Source organism: Centruroides sculpturatus, unplaced genomic scaffold, assembly GCF_000671375.1.
Source record: "Centruroides sculpturatus isolate CEXI.00-Female unplaced genomic scaffold, Cexi_2.0 scaffold189, whole genome shotgun sequence".
NCBI lineage: Eukaryota > Metazoa > Arthropoda > Arachnida > Scorpiones > Buthidae > Centruroides > Centruroides sculpturatus.
In genome coordinates this window covers 810,079-834,930 of record NW_019384395.1, presented here as the reverse complement: position 1 = coordinate 834,930, position 24,852 = coordinate 810,079, and the positions used below count along the sequence as shown (strand labels likewise).

The 24,852-nt window shown below is 25.3% G+C and overlaps 1 protein-coding gene across 1 annotated transcript in view; it reads right to left on the bottom strand.

The window, feature by feature from the left end:
* Positions 1–391: 391 nt before the first annotated feature.
* Positions 392–24,852, bottom strand: part of LOC111618364 (LIM/homeobox protein Lhx3-like) — an 80,828-nt gene continuing 56,367 nt past the window's right edge. Inside the window, exons 2-6 of the mRNA XM_023359875.1 lie at positions 21,961–22,135; positions 14,704–14,712; positions 8,381–8,583; positions 5,758–6,138; positions 392–1,022 (exon numbers count right to left, since the gene is read on the bottom strand). Of these exons, the coding sequence (XP_023215643.1) occupies positions 574–1,022; positions 5,758–6,138; positions 8,381–8,583; positions 14,704–14,712; positions 21,961–22,135 (1,217 nt within the window). The 3' untranslated portion in view covers positions 392–573. The remainder of the gene's footprint in view (positions 1,023–5,757; positions 6,139–8,380; positions 8,584–14,703; positions 14,713–21,960; positions 22,136–24,852) is intronic.

Below are 24,852 nucleotides of genomic sequence, written 5' to 3'. Positions count from 1 at the left end.
TTATTTATAGCGGTGACTAATCATTCGTTTAATTTACATTCACGAAAAGTATTTAATTGGTTATACATATATGACGTCATTCTTATAACCGAAACATCATAAAATTTGAATGAAGTGACGTCGTGGATGAGCGTAAAATCGATATTCATTCAGAATTTTTTGATAAATAATAATTGTAATTTTTGCGTTTTAAACAAACAATTTATTAAAATGAAGAAAAATATGTTTATTTTTAAAATTTTAAAATAATTTTAATTAAAATTTTCTGAAAAAACTGGTAATTTTTCGACTGTTGAAACTGAACAAGAAACTTTTTAAAAGACTATTTTCAAATATTATTTTTAATAAAAACTCCTTCATATACTCTTTTTTTTATCACATATGACTAGTTTATTGTGCTTATCACACGTACTACATTCGTTATAATTCAGGAACTGGAAAACCCACTTCTCCACAATTGAAAAAATTATTTCTTCCACGAGAAGAGGGACAGACAAACAAACAGTATGGTGACTGACAGCATCGCGTCTAAAAGTCATATCAACATATTTGTCAAAGAGGGGGTCATACACATCAGTACTGAGCTGCTGAAGGAGGCGCAGCGTGGGATGGAGTTATCGAAGATGCTGGTGCATCAACTTCTTCAAGCCATGATGCAGGACTAGGAGGAAAGTCCGGATATCCATGATTGCTACTGCTGTTACTGAGATCTGTGGGTGTAGGGACGATAAGTCGATTAGAAAGGGTGGAGATGTGCCCGTTTTGATCAGAAATCGGTGTCGAAGCCGCCATATAATGCCCACCTAATCCTTCTCCGTAGAAGGTTCCTGGATATTGACTCCCTGGACTGTGGTTTCCACTGAGGTAGGGTGGCGTACCTGGACCGGGATAGGGATGAGGTCCGCTGATGTAGCTGAGTCCATTCGGTCCGTGAGGTAATGGTGGACCTTGGGGATGCCCGTCCTCATCCATCATTCCTGAAGATAATCTTGGCACAAATTGCCGAATTTCGGGTACATCGTCTGTAAAACAGGAAACAGAAAGAAAATACAAAAATGATATTGTTTATTGCTTTGTAAAAAGCTGTCATATATCTAATTTATATAGTAAAAATATTGTTTTAAGCACAATTTACTACATTCGAATTTGTTTCCGAGTGCTTACATTCAAAAGTAATCAAATAATTCTTGTAATTTATGTAGAGTAGAAGATATGAATGTAATCTCGCATTATCAGATTGAGAAATGTGATTCGTAACAAGAAGTAAGCTTTAAATAATATCACCGTACCACGTACCTCAATAAACGAATTTGATAAACTAGAGTTTTCTTTCCTTAAAAATGACTTTTTCTTATAAAATTGATAACTTCTAGATATTTATTTCGAATATCTTATCTTGTTTTCGAAATTCTAAACGTAGAAATAAAAGCAAATATATCAAATAACACTCCTGTTTCTCGTTTAAACATTGATACGAGAATACACCGAATGTACCGCTGTTTATCGCTCAAATTACTAATTTTCAAAATTTCTTTGTTTTGAAAAATATTTTATTTTCAGTTATTTTTTTATTTGATAAAAATCTTTCAAAGTTGCAGAATTGTTTTTTCCCCTTTTATTTTCTGTAAAAGAAAGATACGGATTTAAAGTAAAATACATTAAACAAGTAAAGAAATCTATAATCTCCATATGAAACAGTAAGAAGAAGAAGAAGAAGAAGAAATAAAGAAATTAGGACTTCATCTTGGTACTCAGTTGACTTTGTTGCGAGTCTAAGGTTTTGATGAGGTAAATTTAAAGCTTTATTTATCTCATATTTCCGTGTTTTTAGATAAAACAATATTAAAAGTTCAAAAAACTTCAAAAAAATTGGATTCTAACTTTAGAACATCACACAAAATTATGAGTTTTGCATAATGTGATGAAATTAGAGTTCGGAAAACGAATTAATTTCGTATTAAATTCCGAATCACAGATCAATTTTTCGGGATTCTAGCGTCATTAAATTTTCCAAACTCGCGATTTTAAATGAAATTTTAAAGTTAGAATCTAAATATTAAAATTTTTTTTAATCTGAAAGTTGCGAATGTGAAATAAACAACACTAAAAAACAAAGGCTTCAATTTTTTTTTTTGGATTCTATCTTCATAAACTTATGTAAAACTCATAATTTCGTGTGAGATTCTAAAGTTAATGTTTTTTATTTTTTACTCTAAAACTCGAACATCTAAGACAAGGCTTAAAATTTGCATCAACGGAATCTCTAATGTGGAAGTTTCTTAACTGTAGTTCAAGTTTAATGGATCCTAACGTTATAAAATTATACAAAACTCATAATTTTACGTGAAATTCTAAACTTGGAATCTAAATTTTTAAAAGTTTTTTAATATCAAGAGTGAAATTTCAAATGAAAAAGGCTGAAGAATGCTTTGAAATTTGCATTAACAGAATCTTAAATCGATTTCAAGATTTCGGTTAAGCACGTTTCAATTTAATTTTTAAACTGTTGACAACTAAACTTTTAAATTACGAAATTCTATCGATTTTCTCCCTCTTTAAATAATACTTTCTTTACATGTTTAGGAGCATTAAAAGTGAAATTTTAAAGTCGAACGTCAGTAATCTGGCTTACCTATTTACATCAATTATTATTATTTTTTTCCGGTAGAATCCGGTGATTACTATCGTTTAAACTAAATGAAATATTCGATTTTCTTATCTTACACGCAAACCTTATTACGCATCGAACCAATAAAGTTCCAGCAGTGAAACATAATAATTACAAATAAAATGACTGTGGTACCTATAACGGTTGGTACGGCCTTATTGCAACACACTGATTACACTACATCTGCATTGGCGGGCGCGGCCATAAGCCACCCCCGACTTAAAGCGTTAACGTTACGCTAATGACGCCTTTGTATTAAATCTAATGACGTGGTGCGGCATTTACTGTAATGATGATCACATGTTTAGACAATGTCATCTTGCGGCTTTTAAATTCCCTTAGTTGTAATAAAACTAATACGAAATCTCCAAGCGTTAACGCTCTATTAAAGTGATACCTTAATGTTTTACGCATTCTTCTATATATCTTATGCCCATTAAAGCCGTAACGCTTCTGAAAATAAGGCTTGTTAGTAAGGAATTTAAGTGGATGAAAGTCAAAATATGAGAATAATCGATGTAATTCTTCTTAAAATCTAATACAAATCAATATAAAATCTTGACGCCTTAACGCAATATTAACCTAAGTTTAATGTAGCGTTACTATTTTCATGTGTGTTTTATATCTAAGAAAGCCGTAACGCTTTAAAAGTGAAATATATTACTAACGAATTTAAGTATCTAAATGTTAAAATGCAAGGAAGAATTGCTACAATCCTGCTTTGACATTCTCTAATAAGAATCAATGCAAAATCTCGAAGCTCTTATGTTTATCTTATATCTAACAAAACCTCAAGGCTTTAAAAGTAAGGTTTATTAAGTGTCAAAATATAACATAGAATTGTTACAATTCTGTTTTGAAATTCTTTAACACAATACAGTATACAATGAAATATTTCAGCGTTAACACACTACTGAAATAAGCCTCTATCATAGAGGCGATAGACGATGTTTACGGGGGATCTTAAAACATTTGTTGTAAGTTTTCACCTTATTGAATTTCTTACAGTATTAAGAAATCTCTAAGCGTTAATACACTATTAAATTGATACTTAATACTTTTTTCAATGTAACTATTCTTACAGTGAAATGTATTGCTAACGAATTTAGACGTCTAAATGTCAAAATGTAACGAAGAATTGATACAATTCTTCTTGGAAAATCTCTAATACAAAGCACCATGAAATCTCAGAGGTAACGCATTATTGACCTAAGCTCAGACTTTATCACAGAGCACCATTAGACTTATTTGATTAAGAACTCGAATATAAAAGGGCCTCAATAACATAAATTATTTAATTTATTATGATGCAACATTTTTAAAGCTGGTTTGTTTTATGGTGGGGTCTCTTAGAAGTGGCCGGCCTCTCTCGGTTTCTGAAAGGCCTTGCTTAAAAAATATTAAGTATATTTTTTATTTCGCAATTATGCTTTATCTCCTTTATTTGTTTAGATCTCTAGTGACTAATAGAAAGGTTTTGTTAAGTAGTAAAGTGCTTTTAATTACTGATATAAGGCTATTAATACTGTTAATAATCTTTGTAATTATCTTTAAGAACTAATATAAGATCTTTAATTAATATAAATAATATATCTTTAGATATAATATTATTTGATGGATAAAGTAATGCCTTCAAAAGTAATATAAGGCTTTTAATACGTAAAACAATGCATTTATGAACTAACTTAAGTGCCTTTAGAGAGGAGCATAAGGTTCTAATAACTAATATAAGGAGTTTATTAACCAGTATGTCCTTTTCTAGTTGATATAATGCTTTCAGCAACTGAATATGTGCTTAAAAATTAAAAATAAAGTGATTCCATACTAAAATAGCATTTTGTGGTGCTACAAGCGTCACATTAAAACGAAAATTAAGCCGTGAATTACTAAACTATCCATTTTTATTCTTAAAAGTTTGAAAAACAACAATTATAACCTTAATAGTTAACTATTAAGGTTATAATTGAATATAATAGGAATATACTATTTACTGCAACATCTCGCCCTTATAATCATTAAATTGTATGCAATTCTTATTGATTTCTTTAGGTTTTTTACATCAAGAACATGTCTTGGAAGGCGATAAAGCGATCCTTTCTAGCAATAATGTTAAAATGGTGGAAGAGGAGGAAGTGTTTCCATTAACGTTAAGACGATAAAGGATGTAGTTTCAAGCAGTAAAGCGATATCATAGACAATTCCCCAGCAATAAACAGATAATTTTGGTCAGTAGATCGTATTTACAAAAATATCTCTCGAGTGATATTAAAAAAAGTGCATTTAAAGGTATACCATACCATTAACGATAATGTATCACTTTCCATGTATGTCGTGATTCAATAATTGCTTTATAAATCGGATGCAAAACTTGGAATTAGATCTAATTTGTTTAAAATCTACTTCTTGTATGTCTATAGGCTACTAATCGATACTTTTGCATGATTGATACAGGGAATTTGCTCTAACAGATGGCAAATGCTTGAAAGTGACGTCAGATAAAGGGACCCTTTTAATCACAAATGATTAAATTTTGTAGTTTTTAAATTATTTATGAGAATTAGTATTATTTTTTCGTTTACAACGTCAGTTTATTGTATGAAAAGTCGCGTTATAACGCTTAGCTTGCAGATAGAATTGTGGTATTGTATATGTTAAAGTATTATTTAGATCAAAATTTTCTTCTAAAATATTATCAGTTTGATCTTCTGTAAATTTAACACTTAAAAAACATAAATAAGTATATGGTTTGAATATTTAAATGTAAGTTTTATACAAAAATTCAGATTAAAATTCTTATAAAAGAAAACGTATCGATTTTGTTTCTTAGTTTGGACCAAAATTCCTTTCTAAAAATTAAAATTTTGGTCCTCAATGAAGTTCACACTTTTATAAAAACAGACAAAAAATTTATTTAATTACTTAGCAATTAATTTTTTAAAATATTTTTATTAATTTAATAAATTAAACAGTAAAAGAGACGAAGATGAAGTGGAAGATGTAGAGCAGTATTCACGTTAATATTATGTGAGCGTTGTAAAATATTAATAAAATATGTTTGGGTAGAGTATAGCGAATGAACTTTGACCTACCTGAATAAACAGAATCCTTATCTCTATCTAAATCGTGCTTGGAACTCCTTTTTTCTCCATTCCTTTCTCGATGATCCTCAGGTGAATTAGGTTGCGCTCCCGCTTGAACAGGTGTGGATGATGTGGAACTATGTTTAACATTTCCCGTGGCATTTCTGAAATATTCACTCCATCTTGTCTTTCCTGCATCTTTTTTCAACCTTTTCTCTTTTGCTCTTCTATTTTGAAACCACACTTGTACCACTCTCATATCGAGTCCCGTATCTTGGCTCAATTGTTCTCTTACGTGTCGAGCTGGTTTCGGGCTATTGTTGTATGCTGTTTTCAACGTTTCCAACTGTTTTGCAGTTATAGTGGTCCTTGGACGTTTCGTTGTCCCCTCTGCTCTGAAAAAAACGGCCAAAAAGAAAAAGCTCCTACTATATCACTGTTATCATCACACTATAAAAGTATAGCCATGAATATAATATATTTTACATATACAATTACCTCCATAATATCTAAAACAAAGCATAATAAGCTTGTAAATAAACGCATAAAATTTTAAAATATATAATTGACATCTAAATACTTATTTAAAATTTATTAATATCAAATTTATCCCTGAATATCGAATAAAACACATAATCAGCATCAAAATACTCGCATAAAATCTATAAAAAGAATTATTAACATACAATTGCTTATATAAGAAGCCAAAAAACCTATTAGCATCCAATTTCTTGCATAAAAATATATATAAACATTATTAATGTCTGAATATTCGAAGCAAAAAATCAAAAAAATCATATTATTAGTATAAAAATACTAATAATATAAGCTGTAAAAAATTAGCATTAACATCCGAGTATTATTTAAAAAATCTAAAAACATGATAAGTATCCAAATATGTGCATAAAAGCATAAAATGCTAGCATCAGATCCAAAAAAATTATTTTTAAAATCGAAATACTGGCATAAAAGACCAATAAAAAGAGTCATTTAGGACCAAAATATTCGCAAAAAATATAAAAAAATAGCATTATTAGCTTCAAAATATTAGCATAAAATCCAAAAATAAGTATTAACTTCTATAAATATGTAAAATATTATCATCTTTATCTTCATTTTATGCCATTTTTACATAAGAAATTCGAACAGATTTAATTAAAGCTTTACCATAATTTCGGTGCTATTAATTATAGCATGCAATTTATAACTAATGTAACTGCTTAATAATATAAATTTAATTATTTTATTATTTTTTTATGTTAATAATTCTTACATCCAATTATATTTGAGAGCTTTGCCTTAAGGAGTATTGTAATTGATAAGGAAGTTTTGTATATAAAAAAATCGACAGAAATAAACTTAAATTTAACTACCCCAAAATTCAAATAATTAAACAATAAAAATAAACTAATATTAAAATATTTTTAAAATTATTATTTTACTTAAATTATTTGTTTATTTTTAAATATATTCAATAGATATTTAATTAGTAAACGTTTTTAATTAGAAGAAACGTTCCTTAAATAACGTTTTCTTGAAAGGTTTTTTTTATTAGGAAACTACAAATTTATTTTTTTTTAAATTTAATAAGTAAACAAAAAATTTTTGACAGGTTGTAACATCGTAATTGAATTAAGTATATCAACACCTTCATCACTCGAAATTTTCTTTTTATGTCGCAATATTTTGGGAGGTTTTTTATTTTTATGAAACTTAATTCTTAATTTTTATGAAAATTTAAGTTTAGAAATGTTAAAATTCATTTTATAATTTAAAAAAAATTAATTTATATCATTAATCTATCAAAGAAAACCTTGAAATGTTCGAGAGGGTGTTTTCTTTGAATGTGTTTATTTCGCGGCGTTATTGTACTGTATCTCGTATAAAATATTTAATTAAATAATATTTTAATAATCTAAAAAACATATATTTTTAGAGTTTTACAATTTAGAATTATATATTTTTACTTAAATTTAAGTTTAACTTTTTTATTATATTGCAATTTTTTAGATTTTTTTTTATAATTTAATTCTTGATTTTTTATGGAAATTTATGTTTAAAATTTGTAAATTATAATGTCAAAAATAGCATTAATTTATCAAAGAAGTATTCAAGAGGATGCTTTCTTTGTATATAGTTATTTTGTTTCGTATAAATATTTAATTAAATACAATTTTAAAAATCTAAAAAGTATTTTAAAGACTTCTAAATATCAAACTCTAATCCAAAATCGATGATAAAAAATTATATATTTTTTAGATTTTTGAGTTTTAACAGCGTAATTAAATTAAGAATATCAAAACTTTCATCACCAAAATATAATCGTGTCGTAAATTTTTTATACTTTTTTTTTGGCATTTTTGCTGAGACTTTTAAAATTTAATTCTTGATTTTTATAAAAATTAAAGCTTGAAACTATTTTAAAAAATTATAAATTATAATATAAAAAAATCTTATAATATAGATTTATCAAAAGATACGTAGAATTACACGAGAGATATTTTCGAATTTATTTTATAACTTTATTTTTCCTTATATATTTTATTTTTTATGTAAAAAGTCCTTTTATAAATACGAAATCTATTCTTATATTTTTATATATAAACATTAAACAAAGAAGATTTTTTATTACCGCGTGCTTTGGCAGCTTCGTAGTCAGTTTTGCAGACGAGTTTATTATCTTCCATCAAATAAAATTCGTCTCCCGTATTCAGTTGTCGTTTGCATAAAATGCAAGCGAAACAATGTAAATGATATACGTTATCTTGTGCCCTTCTCACTACTTGTGTCGGTGGTATACCTTGATCGCAACCTGCGCATTTTGTACCGAAACGCCTGGAAAAATTCAAAAAATGACATAAAATTACACAAAAATATATATAATTATTTATTATTTTATAAAAATGCACTATCCTGTTTCGAATTTAAATAAATATACTAAAATAATACGAGTCATACGGGCATAATTATAGAGTTTAATGTAATCGCCCTCTATAGTGTTTCCGTTATATAGAGAACTTATCATAGCAATTATAACATCCCCATTTATCAAATTATAATAATTTATTATTAAAATGATCATAAAACTGTTAATTTATCGAATTATTAAGTTGCTAACTTACCATAATTTACCATTAAACATTATAACATTATGTATGTGTATAACATTATAATTATTAATTAACCTACATACCGTAGTTTACTATTAAGCAAAATAAAACTGGTTACATAAAATTTAATATTTAAATATGGTTCTAAAAGTACTAATTAATAAAGAGTTTAAGATGGATTTTATTGATAAAAATTGTTTGTAGAACGATATACTTTCTTGCTTCAAGAAAAAAGCAAGAGATTTACAAAAATTTATCTTTTAAGTACACTTATCTCACTTTTCAGACGCTCTTTTTTATTAAAAAGATGAAGTGGAACATCATAAAGTAAGATATATTTACTTAAAAATATGCCAAATAAATATATCTTGAAAAAGAGCATCTAAAAATGCAAAAATTCTATGTTTTAAATACGTTTCAAGTGCATATGTCTCGTTTTCTTAGATGTTGCCATTTAATTAACGCGATCTGGAACATTAAAAAAAGTAAAATTACGATAAATAAACTTTAATTTTGATTAAACTATTTTTCATTTTTAAAAAAATACTTTTATTCGGCGCTATTTTAGTCTAAATTTTGCTGGAAAGAAAGAATGGATATATAAAAAAAACTTTTAGAATATTTATCGATAATTCGTGATTTAAAGTTAAAATTATAGAGTAGAATATAGTTTACTAACCATCGATTATACAAATGCCAGGATTACGCTTTGGGATCTAAAAAATGTAAAGTATAGTTACAATGATAAACGCGTATTGACTTTTGTAATGACTTCAAATAAATTCGATATTCCTCAAGAGGTCATTCAGACAAAGAACTTTGCTACTTTGAAAAATTACACACTTTAAATTGATAGTCTTACCATAAAAAATTAAGAAAAAATTCAACAAATAAATTTGGCAACAGTTTACTATAGGAAAATTATTTTTGCTTTTTCACACGCTTTATTAACTTCATTAAATGAATGACAGCTTCTAAAAAATATATATTTTTTGCATTTTTAGATACTATTTTTTAAGTATATATTTAAAATATTGTATTTAAAATCAATATATTTTGTTTTCTTCGTGTTATATTTGATGTTTTTAATATATATATATATGTATATATATAAAATCATCTTAAATGTTTCGTGCGTATTTTAGATGATCTTTTTCATTGAAAAAGGCAAAATTTGTACTTTATATATAATGTATATGCAGTGAAAACATAACTGAAATTATTTTTTTTAATTAAAAATATCAAATAAAACATCAATAAAGCGTAAATTTTGAATCTTAAATACATTTCAAATATATACTGTATTTCCTAAAAAATAGCATCTATCTATAAACTGAAAATATATGATTAAAACGTATATAAAAATATATTTTGCGTTTTTAGATGCATTTTTTTGCACAATATTTTGCATTTTTTGCTCTGTTTCATGTGATGAAGCAGAGCATCTAAAAGTACTATAATAATAATTTTTCAAATGTTGTTTGTTCAATAATACAGAGCAGTCCAAAAGTCAATTAACCAAGAGACATTTTTTTTAAAAAAATAGTTTAATACTGTTACAAATTGGTTTTAACTGTTTTTCTTTTTTTTCTTTTAACATAACGCATATAGCTCATACACTTATATATCAGTTAACTGACTTTTGAACTGCTTTTCATATATTTTTAATTACATAAAATAGAGAAAAATTTAAGATAATTATATGTATTAAGGCATATATAATTTATTTATAATTTTCTAGAATATTTTAAGATTTAAAAAAAAATATATTTTTACGGTTTCTTTGATTTTGCTTTCGCTGTTTGTTTAACTAAAAGAAGAGATTAAAAGTACTTCATTTTAATTCTGTTTCTTAAAAACTTTCCAAAATAACACAAATAAAATAATAATACACTTATTTAATTTACAAAAATATTTTTACAACTTTTATTTTCCAATAAAAATTAAAGAAAAATGAAAAGAATTTTTATTTCAGTTGATCATCTAAAAATATATATAATTTTTCTCGAGTAAAATTTTAGTATTTTTGTACGAAATTCTATGGATTAGAATATTTTTAAAATCCAGAGAGAAAAAGATTGGTTTTAGGAATGGAGGAAGAAGAAAATGAAATCGACTGGTCAATATGAAAGTAGAATCGGTTGAAGGAGCTAGTTACAGTCAGATGTGAAGGAGAATCGAAGGACAGCAACTGAAATATCGGGGAAAACTGTGTTAAAGAAGAAAAAATCCAAAATTTTAATTTAATTTAATATACATTTCTGATAAGAAGTTATTTTCTTGTGATTTAGAATAAAATTCTACATCATTACCTTGTATAAATTCATACAAAGTCCGTGAATTTATGATTGATTCATCATCTTTTAAACTTTATAATAAAAATTTATAAATCATCAAGAATTTAGAATAATTACAATCTCTTTATTGTACTGTACAGTACATTCTTAACAAAATTATCTTATAGTGTAATATAATAAACGAAAAAGCACTTTATGACGTGTTGAAACTAGTAATGTAGTGTATCAAATGTGTTATTGAATATAATTTATAGTGCATTATATGTATTATAATTTTAGTAGGCCTAACACTTTTCTAATATTAAATTGTTTATTAATCATTTTTATAAGGTTTTTACAATTTTTTTTCTATAAAGAGTAATGTAAAAAGAGAGTTTGGAGAGTAATGCATAACGAGAAAAGCTGTGAAGAACAATGCATAAAGGAAAAAATTATAAAGCACTTCATAATCTTTAATGCATAAATAACTACTTCATAACATAAATATCCATTCTTTAACCTGAAAATCTAGTAATTTTTATCAAATTATAGCAAATATAAATTTATTTTTCATTTATTAGTATTTACATTTTGTAAAATTTGTAACTATTTCTCACAATATTCAATTCACTTAAAATAGGAATAAAATAAATATTAATGGGAATAAGATGAAGTATCATCCATTTAATTTTATCAATTGAAATAAACTTAAATATAATTACGCATTTTAATTCTTTTTTTAAAATATTTAATAATTAAAAAACTAAAATAATTATAATTTAAATAATTCTTTTTCTAATGCTTGAGTTACATCGATCATACCTAAAATAACGCCACTTTCATCAGTGAATAACTTATAAAATACACATTAAAATGATGAAATTTTATCCGTTTTTAGTAAGCTTATACATATTCTTATTACATTTTTTACTTTTCCAATAGTTATTGATGAAATTTTTTGAATCGAATCAATAAAATTCTATTCTTTCCTCAGACAATGTTACGCGAATTGACTAAACTTGAATAGAAATAACTTTACCTAGAAACTAAAAATATTTCAATTTATCTTTAATTCTTTAATAATTTGTCCTACATTTAAAGATTTTTTCCAATAAAATTTTAATATTACGAATAAAAATATACAGTATCTACGTGAAAGTATATTCTTATTGACAATTTAACTAAGTTATTGCTAAGAATTTACAGTAGTTTTACCTGTAAATTTACCGCTAAAAATCTATTTTTATTTTCACTAGGATTATCTTAAAAGCCATATAAAAATAATATATTTTCTAATGAGTCTTGGTATTTGCATTTGGCATTAGAAAAATGTCACAGGCATTGGCATTTTTTAAAGCGTGTCTCTAAGTAAAGATTTCGAATAATCGTAAATAATCAAACTTTGTATAAAAATAAAAGCTTCCTATAATAATTGATTATATTCATAAATTACTTTTTATATAAATTTTTTTATATTCACTATTCAATATTTATTATTTAACCATAAAAATTAGCCTATATATCATAGAATTATACTTTCAGATGAAAAATTTTCAAAGATATCGAAGGGTTGTTACTTTTACAAATTTTATATTTTTATTAAATAATATTGTCAAGAATTTATTAGTATTTTAAATTGATTATAAATTTATTTTATAAATCTTTTGTATTAAACATAATGAATAGAACGATATACTTTTTCAAAATTTGAAGTAATAAAATATTTAAATAAGAGAATGATATTTGGGCCATGTGAGTTTGCTATCTCTTCACTTATATAAACTCTATTTACTGCAATTATTATTTAATGAATAATGAGTTAATCATTTTTCAGTCCGGTCAATTATAATTAAATAGAAATTTAATTAGACAAAGTTTTAAATTTTAATTCTTTTTCATAATTTTTCCATTTTTAAAAGTTTTTAGCGGAAAAAAAAATATTAGATTTAGGCCTATATATTTTATTTTCTTTTTACTTTTAATAATTTTTAATTTTGTCATTTTTATAAAGAGAGTGAAAGTAAAGTTGTTTTTCAATATCATTTTCATTAAGTTTTTATATTTGTCTAAATATAAATGAAAATATACAAGGTATAATTATTACTTTTTAAATGTTATTAATACAGTATTTGCTTTGACTGAAGAGATAAATGCCAAATACTGATTTCACGCCTATTTACGAAATATTGTATATAAAATTACAACTTTTCAATTGTACAAGATAGCCCATAAATAAGTTAACTATATTGTTCGCAAGCAATTGGGCAATTTGCGAATTTTTAACATTTTTAAACAATTTTTATCTAGTTTGACTAAAACCGAATTTTTACATTCGTTAACTGACTTTTGGCTGCATTGTATATCTATATAATGTTTAATCTATTTAAACAATATTAAAATATTTTTAAAATAAATAATAAGTTTTATTCATTTTTTGTTGTAACGGCTTGAATACAGTTTGATGCAATTTTTAAAATATCCGTTTATAAAAGTACATACATTATTATATGTATTTAAAATTTTTAATATTGCAGAATATTTTAAATGTACTCAAATTAGAAAATTAAATTGTCTTCATGTTAAAAACTTAAAAAATTAATGTGTCATACACATACCGTAGACTATACATATATAAATTAAATAATTATTATATTTGTATGTCATATAAATCGTTTAATTGTGTAAAATATAATGAAAGTAAGATTAAAATTCACAAAATTAATTAAAAATATAAAAATTATTATTTTTTTATTTTTCTATTGTTTTATATGCCATTTCGTATTCATTGGTATGATGTTTATTAAATATTTCACGGGATATTTCAACTATTGATAAATATGTTTCGTATATTGAATAAATAAGTGAATTTAGATAGAGATAGAGATATAAGAATCCAAAATCATAAAATTTTCATTTATTTATTTATCTGCAAAAGGGAATTAATTTTTTATTATAGTAAAAAAACTTACGAAAATAATATGAGTTTACCTTTATATAATATTTAAGCCGAGTTCNACAGGATGGATTTTTAAAATCATTTATATGAAAAAAATATATAAAATTCAAAAAGTATCAAAAATTCGTACTCGCTCCATCTAGTGGCAAGAAAGTTAACTATTTTCAAATACTGTCTAAGAGTGTTTTATAAATTGAGATACGGAAAAATTATTCCGTTACAAATTTAAAAAAATTAAACATACAACGAAATTGAAATAATATTTTTGTTTGTTCGTTAATTTTATATAATTTTCTATCGAAAATTCAAAAAGTTGAAAATAATACGAGAAAACTCACTTGAAAAAATCTTCTTTACAGAAAACTTGGCCGTTCCTAGCAAAGCACTTATCATTCAGTTGAGCTTGACAATCGATGCACTTGAGACATTTAGCATGCCAAGATCGATCCAGAACCTTCAAGATGAACCTGTCCATAATGGGCTGTTCGCATCCAGCGCATTTCGGTATGGTAGCTGTAAAAAGAAATGTTTTTAATAATAAATCTAAATTATTCATTAAACTAGATTTAAAACAGCTTTCAAATATCGTAAAATGACTCGTCATGTCTTTTACTTAATGCTTCTACTTCATAAATTTAAATTGTTTAAAGAACCATAATCACCCTCGAAAACATGTAATTATCACCAACTAAATGAATTTTTAGTTATAATAATTTATATGTAATTTTAAAATTTCGTTTTTACAAGAGTTTTATATCGATAAAAGGCATTTTTTTCTTAAAGTTTTCGTGTAATCAATTTTTTAATTAATGCTAAGTTCTATCATAGAGGGACCAGCAGGATCACTATAATAGAGCTTGGCGTCAAATGTAGCCAGAGTCTTACATAGGAGGGTCTCAAAACACCCCATGAATAATTTATGAGAGACCTACATAGAAAGCCTCTCGCAAATTATCGAATTATATTATTTCAAAAGTACAATAGAATTTTTTAACGTAGTTTTTTAATAGCCTATATTAGTTGGGATGCCAAAAAAATAAGTGGCCCGGGCCTCTCTTGAAGTGTTAGTAGCCTTAATTGGGGTCATCATTTGATCCATTACAGGTTAAATGGATCTGATTCTGAAGGGAAATTATCGTATTGTAATTAATGTTAATAGCTTAATGGCTTGTAAATGGATTGAGTTAATCATTATTTCACAAGTAATGAATTAATTTTTATGAAAAAAGCAACAAGTCTAAGAATAAATATAAGACAAAGGTTCAGATAGAAAAATGTTTTTGGTGTGAAAACCGAAGCTTCCTGAAACAAAGGATGTGATTTCGATTTTTCTTTAAAAAGTCATTTTCTTTTGAACACTCCTAAAAATAGTAAATACTATGAAAGAGGTAAACATCCATAAAAGATAAAGGATCGAACACTCAAAAGATAAAATATATAGATTAAGGACTAAGATATAAGAACTAAAGACTAAAATATAGTCTATATATTAAAAACAAAGCATATAAGAATAATAATTCTGATATAGTATATATATTATATAAAAGATACGTAATCTTGAGGACTAAATTTTATATATTAAGAGTAGGAAGTTAACCAGATTCATGGCTGTAAGCTATAACATACAGGAGGCTGTATAAGCCCATAATAATAATACAGTAGAATCTCGATTATCCGGACTAATTGGGGATGAAGGTAGTCCGGAAAAAAAAGGNTAAAAAGTCCTTTTATAAATACGAAATCTATTCTTATATTTTTATATATAAACATTAAACAAAGAAGATTTTTTATTACCGCGTGCTTTGGCAGCTTCGTAGTCAGTTTTGCAGACGAGTTTATTATCTTCCATCAAATAAAATTCGTCTCCCGTATTCAGTTGTCGTTTGCATAAAATGCAAGCGAAACAATGTAAATGATATACGTTATCTTGTGCCCTTCTCACTACTTGTGTCGGTGGTATACCTTGATCGCAACCTGCGCATTTTGTACCGAAACGCCTGGAAAAATTCAAAAAATGACATAAAATTACACAAAAATATATATAATTATTTATTATTTTATAAAAATGCACTATCCTGTTTCGAATTTAAATAAATATACTAAAATAATACGAGTCATACGGGCATAATTATAGAGTTTAATGTAATCGCCCTCTATAGTGTTTCCGTTATATAGAGAACTTATCATAGCAATTATAACATCCCCATTTATCAAATTATAATAATTTATTATTAAAATGATCATAAAACTGTTAATTTATCGAATTATTAAGTTGCTAACTTACCATAATTTACCATTAAACATTATAACATTATGTATGTGTATAACATTATAATTATTAATTAACCTACATACCGTAGTTTACTATTAAGCAAAATAAAACTGGTTACATAAAATTTAATATTTAAATATGGTTCTAAAAGTACTAATTAATAAAGAGTTTAAGATGGATTTTATTGATAAAAATTGTTTGTAGAACGATATACTTTCTTGCTTCAAGAAAAAAGCAAGAGATTTACAAAAATTTATCTTTTAAGTACACTTATCTCACTTTTCAGACGCTCTTTTTTATTAAAAAGATGAAGTGGAACATCATAAAGTAAGATATATTTACTTAAAAATATGCCAAATAAATATATCTTGAAAAAGAGCATCTAAAAATGCAAAAATTCTATGTTTTAAATACGTTTCAAGTGCATATGTCTCGTTTTCTTAGATGTTGCCATTTAATTAACGCGATCTGGAACATTAAAAAAAGTAAAATTACGATAAATAAACTTTAATTTTGATTAAACTATTTTTCATTTTTAAAAAAATACTTTTATTCGGCGCTATTTTAGTCTAAATTTTGCTGGAAAGAAAGAATGGATATATAAAAAAAACTTTTAGAATATTTATCGATAATTCGTGATTTAAAGTTAAAATTATAGAGTAGAATATAGTTTACTAACCATCGATTATACAAATGCCAGGATTACGCTTTGGGATCTAAAAAATGTAAAGTATAGTTACAATGATAAACGCGTATTGACTTTTGTAATGACTTCAAATAAATTCGATATTCCTCAAGAGGTCATTCAGACAAAGAACTTTGCTACTTTGAAAAATTACACACTTTAAATTGATAGTCTTACCATAAAAAATTAAGAAAAAATTCAACAAATAAATTTGGCAACAGTTTACTATAGGAAAATTATTTTTGCTTTTTCACACGCTTTATTAACTTCATTAAATGAATGACAGCTTCTAAAAAATATATATTTTTTGCATTTTTAGATACTATTTTTTAAGTATATATTTAAAATATTGTATTTAAAATCAATATATTTTGTTTTCTTCGTGTTATATTTGATGTTTTTAATATATATATATATGTATATATATAAAATCATCTTAAATGTTTCGTGCGTATTTTAGATGATCTTTTTCATTGAAAAAGGCAAAATTTGTACTTTATATATAATGTATATGCAGTGAAAACATAACTGAAATTATTTTTTTTAATTAAAAATATCAAATAAAACATCAATAAAGCGTAAATTTTGAATCTTAAATACATTTCAAATATATACTGTATTTCCTAAAAAATAGCATCTATCTATAAACTGAAAATATATGATTAAAACGTATATAAAAATATATTTTGCGTTTTTAGATGCATTTTTTTGCACAATATTTTGCATTTTTTGCTCTGTTTCATGTGATGAAGCAGAGCATCTAAAAGTACTATAATAATAATTTTTCAAATGTTGTTTGTTCAATAATACAGAGCAGTCCAAAAGTCAATTAACCAAGAGACATTTTTTTTAAAAAAATAGTTTAATACTGTTACAAATTGGTTTTAACTGTTTTTCTTTTTTTTCTTTTAACATAACGCATATAGCTCATACACTTATATATCAGTTAACTGACTTTTGAACTGCTTTTCATATATTTTTAATTACATAAAATAGAGAAAAATTTAAGATAATTATATGTATTAAGGCATATATAATTTATTTATAATTTTCTAGAATATTTTAAGATTTAAAAAAAAATATATTTTTACGGTTTCTTTGATTTTGCTTTCGCTGTTTGTTTAACTAAAAGAAGAGATTAAAAGTACTTCATTTTAATTCTGTTTCTTAAAAACTTTCCAAAATAACACAAATAAAATAATAATACACTTATTTAATTTACAAAAATATTTTTACAACTTTTATTTTCCAATAAAAATTAAAGAAAAATGAAAAGAATTTTTATTTCAGTTGATCATCTAAAAATATATATAATTTTTCTCGAGTAAAATTTTAGTATTTTTGTACGAAATTCTATGGATTAGAATATTTTTAAAATCCAGAGAGAAAAAGATTGGTTTTAGGAATGGAGGAAGAAGAAAATGAAATCGACTGGTCAATATGAAAGTAGAATCGGTTGAAGGAGCTAGTTACAGTCAGATGTGAAGGAGAATCGAAGGACAGCAACTGAAATATCGGGGAAAACTGTGTTAAAGAAGAAAAAATCCAAAATTTTAATTTAATTTAATATACATTTCTGATAAGAAGTTATTTTCTTGTGATTTAGAATAAAATTCTACATCATTACCTTGTATAAATTCATACAAAGTCCGTGAATTTATGATTGATTCATCATCTTTTAAACTTTATAATAAAAATTTATAAATCATCAAGAATTTAGAATAATTACAATCTCTTTATTGTACTGTACAGTACATTCTTAACAAAATTATCTTATAGTGTAATATAATAAACGAAAAAGCACTTTATGACGTGTTGAAACTAGTAATGTAGTGTATCAAATGTGTTATTGAATATAATTTATAGTGCATTATATGTATTATAATTTTAGTAGGCCTAACACTTTTCTAATATTAAATTGTTTATTAATCATTTTTATAAGGTTTTTACAATTTTTTTTCTATAAAGAGTAATGTAAAAAGAGAGTTTGGAGAGTAATGCATAACGAGAAAAGCTGTGAAGAACAATGCATAAAGGAAAAAATTATAAAGCACTTCATAATCTTTAATGCATAAATAACTACTTCATAACATAAATATCCATTCTTTAACCTGAAAATCTAGTAATTTTTATCAAATTATAGCAAATATAAATTTATTTTTCATTTATTAGTATTTACATTTTGTAAAATTTGTAACTATTTCTCACAATATTCAATTCACTTAAAATAGGAATAAAATAAATATTAATGGGAATAAGATGAAGTATCATCCATTTAATTTTATCAATTGAAATAAACTTAAATATAATTACGCATTTTAATTCTTTTTTTAAAATATTTAATAATTAAAAAACTAAAATAATTATAATTTAAATAATTCTTTTTCTAATGCTTGAGTTACATCGATCATACCTAAAATAACGCCACTTTCATCAGTGAATAACTTATAAAATACACATTAAAATGATGAAATTTTATCCGTTTTTAGTAAGCTTATACATATTCTTATTACATTTTTTACTTTTCCAATAGTTATTGATGAAATTTTTTGAATCGAATCAATAAAATTCTATTCTTTCCTCAGACAATGTTACGCGAATTGACTAAACTTGAATAGAAATAACTTTACCTAGAAACTAAAAATATTTCAATTTATCTTTAATTCTTTAATAATTTGTCCTACATTTAAAGATTTTTTCCAATAAAATTTTAATATTACGAATAAAAATATACAGTATCTACGTGAAAGTATATTCTTATTGACAATTTAACTAAGTTATTGCTAAGAATTTACAGTAGTTTTACCTGTAAATTTACCGCTAAAAATCTATTTTTATTTTCACTAGGATTATCTTAAAAGCCATATAAAAATAATATATTTTCTAATGAGTCTTGGTATTTGCATTTGGCATTAGAAAAATGTCACAGGCATTGGCATTTTTTAAAGCGTGTCTCTAAGTAAAGATTTCGAATAATCGTAAATAATCAAACTTTGTATAAAAATAAAAGCTTCCTATAATAATTGATTATATTCATAAATTACTTTTTATATAAATTTTTTTATATTCACTATTCAATATTTATTATTTAACCATAAAAATTAGCCTATATATCATAGAATTATACTTTCAGATGAAAAATTTTCAAAGATATCGAAGGGTTGTTACTTTTACAAATTTTATATTTTTATTAAATAATATTGTCAAGAATTTATTAGTATTTTAAATTGATTATAAATTTATTTTATAAATCTTTTGTATTAAACATAATGAATAGAACGATATACTTTTTCAAAATTTGAAGTAATAAAATATTTAAATAAGAGAATGATATTTGGGCCATGTGAGTTTGCTATCTCTTCACTTATATAAACTCTATTTACTGCAATTATTATTTAATGAATAATGAGTTAATCATTTTTCAGTCCGGTCAATTATAATTAAATAGAAATTTAATTAGACAAAGTTTTAAATTTTAATTCTTTTTCATAATTTTTCCATTTTTAAAAGTTTTTAGCGGAAAAAAAAATATTAGATTTAGGCCTATATATTTTATTTTCTTTTTACTTTTAATAATTTTTAATTTTGTCATTTTTATAAAGAGAGTGAAAGTAAAGTTGTTTTTCAATATCATTTTCATTAAGTTTTTATATTTGTCTAAATATAAATGAAAATATACAAGGTATAATTATTACTTTTTAAATGTTATTAATACAGTATTTGCTTTGACTGAAGAGATAAATGCCAAATACTGATTTCACGCCTATTTACGAAATATTGTATATAAAATTACAACTTTTCAATTGTACAAGATAGCCCATAAATAAGTTAACTATATTGTTCGCAAGCAATTGGGCAATTTGCGAATTTTTAACATTTTTAAACAATTTTTATCTAGTTTGACTAAAACCGAATTTTTACATTCGTTAACTGACTTTTGGCTGCATTGTATATCTATATAATGTTTAATCTATTTAAACAATATTAAAATATTTTTAAAATAAATAATAAGTTTTATTCATTTTTTGTTGTAACGGCTTGAATACAGTTTGATGCAATTTTTAAAATATCCGTTTATAAAAGTACATACATTATTATATGTATTTAAAATTTTTAATATTGCAGAATATTTTAAATGTACTCAAATTAGAAAATTAAATTGTCTTCATGTTAAAAACTTAAAAAATTAATGTGTCATACACATACCGTAGACTATACATATATAAATTAAATAATTATTATATTTGTATGTCATATAAATCGTTTAATTGTGTAAAATATAATGAAAGTAAGATTAAAATTCACAAAATTAATTAAAAATATAAAAATTATTATTTTTTTATTTTTCTATTGTTTTATATGCCATTTCGTATTCATTGGTATGATGTTTATTAAATATTTCACGGGATATTTCAACTATTGATAAATATGTTTCGTATATTGAATAAATAAGTGAATTTAGATAGAGATAGAGATATAAGAATCCAAAATCATAAAATTTTCATTTATTTATTTATCTGCAAAAGGGAATTAATTTTTTATTATAGTAAAAAAACTTACGAAAATAATATGAGTTTACCTTTATATAATATTTAAGCCGAGTTCTTTATGATTTAAAAGAAAATTTACATATCGATATAAAATTTTATTTTATCATTTATATGAAAAAAATATATAAAATTCAAAAAGTATCAAAAATTCGTACTCGCTCCATCTAGTGGCAAGAAAGTTAACTATTTTCAAATACTGTCTAAGAGTGTTTTATAAATTGAGATACGGAAAAATTATTCCGTTACAAATTTAAAAAAATTAAACATACAACGAAATTGAAATAATATTTTTGTTTGTTCGTTAATTTTATATAATTTTCTATCGAAAATTCAAAAAGTTGAAAATAATACGAGAAAACTCACTTGAAAAAATCTTCTTTACAGAAAACTTGGCCGTTCCTAGCAAAGCACTTATCATTCAGTTGAGCTTGACAATCGATGCACTTGAGACATTTAGCATGCCAAGATCGATCCAGAACCTTCAAGATGAACCTGTCCATAATGGGCTGTTCGCATCCAGCGCATTTCGGTATGGTAGCTGTAAAAAGAAATGTTTTTAATAATAAATCTAAATTATTCATTAAACTAGATTTAAAACAGCTTTCAAATATCGTAAAATGACTCGTCATGTCTTTTACTTAATGCTTCTACTTCATAAATTTAAATTGTTTAAAGAACCATAATCACCCTCGAAAACATGTAATTATCACCAACTAAATGAATTTTTAGTTATAATAATTTATATGTAATTTTAAAATTTCGTTTTTACAAGAGTTTTATATCGATAAAAGGCATTTTTTTCTTAAAGTTTTCGTGTAATCAATTTTTTAATTAATGCTAAGTTCTATCATAGAGGGACCAGCAGGATCACTATAATAGAGCTTGGCGTCAAATGTAGCCAGAGTCTTACATAGGAGGGTCTCAAAACACCCCATGAATAATTTATGAGAGACCTACATAGAAAGCCTCTCGCAAATTATCGAATTATATTATTTCAAAAGTACAATAGAATTTTTTAACGTAGTTTTTTAATAGCCTATATTAGTTGGGATGCCAAAAAAATAAGTGGCCCGGGCCTCTCTTGAAGTGTTAGTAGCCTTAATTGGGGTCATCATTTGATCCATTACAGGTTAAATGGATCTGATTCTGAAGGGAAATTATCGTATTGTAATTAATGTTAATAGCTTAATGGCTTGTAAATGGATTGAGTTAATCATTATTTCACAAGTAATGAATTAATTTTTATGAAAAAAGCAACAAGTCTAAGAATAAATATAAGACAAAGGTTCAGATAGAAAAATGTTTTTGGTGTGAAAACCGAAGCTTCCTGAAACAAAGGATGTGATTTCGATTTTTCTTTAAAAAGTCATTTTCTTTTGAACACTCCTAAAAATAGTAAATACTATGAAAGAGGTAAACATCCATAAAAGATAAAGGATCGAACACTCAAAAGATAAAATATATAGATTAAGGACTAAGATATAAGAACTAAAGACTAAAATATAGTCTACATATTAAAAACAAAGCATATAAGAATAATAATTCTGATATAGTATATATATTATATAAAAGATACGTAATCTTGAGGACTAAATTTTATATATTAAGAGTAGGAAGTTAACCAGATTCATGGCTGTAAGCTATAACATACAGGAGGCTGTATAAGCCCATAATAATAATACAGTAGAATCTCGATTATCCGGACTAATTGGGGATGAAGGTAGTCCGGAAAAAAAAAGGAATAATTCGGATAATCGAAACAAATACTTTAATTTGTCTTTTAATTATAATACAACACGTTTTCTTTTCGATGACATATCGGTAATATTGAAAGTAAATACTGTATTTAAATCGTGATCAAATTTTCAAGAAACAAACGTTCGTATTGAATTTGGACTACTACTGACCAACGCTAACAGACTACCTATTGTTTAAAAGGCCCTCTGGTGGCGCAAGAAGACGGATTTTATAAAATAAAAAGCAGTTGAAACTGCATTTTTATGAATAAAAATTTGACAAACTATTTATCGTTTTATGACGAGTAAAATTTTTTCGTCGCGTTCGCGGCTTTTAAGTAATGCATAAACCTTCGAGGCGCGAGGCCCTTCGGACCGCGAGGCATAGGCGGTGGCCCACGTCGTCCATGCCTTACGCCGCCCTTGGTCATAGAAATGATGTAATTTGAATATAAATTATTTATAAATACGTATGTCAAGTTATATTTTTATTACGACGCAAAATATATTTAAGAGTTTACGGCCACTGTGCCGGGTGAGACTTTGTTGAAACAAAAAAAGTTATGCATTCCATCACGTACATAAACAGTTTCGTAATTCGCCAAGTGCAAATCAGCAAATTCGTAAAATTTTTGTTTATTTTGAACAATCTGGATAATCGAAAATCCGGATAATAGAGGTCCGGATAATCGAGGTTCTACTGTAATTTAAAAGCGTGAAATCCTTTGCTGTAACTTCGCTGCACGAGGCTGTAATCTTTTGCTTATTTATCTTACGTAACATCCGGTTCTGATTAAGGGAGTGATATATAATACTGTAACAGAGATTAAAGTACGTAGATATATGTATTTAAATAAGATATATTGGTATAATTAGTAAAATATAAGAGACTACATTAAGAGACTAAGGATTAAACTATAAAACTAAGACATATAGAACTAAAGAATAAGAATTTAAAAATAAGCTAGGATTCCTTTTTATGCTTAGGATAAACATCTAAAGGAAGCACAGAGACATTAAATATTAATATCTAAAGATATGATGACTATATATAGACCACGGGTTCCCAACCTATGGGTCGCGACCCAGAAGGGGTCGCAACGGGTTTTCTGTGGGGTCGCCAACTTATGCAGTAAACTAAAGAAAATTTTCACTATAATGCAATATTTACTTTTAATGGTGCCTTGAAGTTTGAATAATTTCATATATTTTTTAAAACTTAAAATAATCTGGGTAGCTATTCTGTCACAGTTGGTTGAAACATGTGTTGAGAATTTTGAGAGGAATGAATTAAATGTTGAAAATGATATGAGGTTGGCGTTAACAAAATCTCACCCGCGAATTTTGAGGCTGGTTAATAACATGCAATTTCAACCATCGCATTAAATTAATTATTAAACATAATTTAAAATAAAATTATACTGAAAAACTAATTTCGTTGTTTTTTTAATTACCTTATTAAAAATGCTTTTTTCAATTGTATCGGGGTCGCGGGTCACTTGGCTTTTATAAAAAGGGG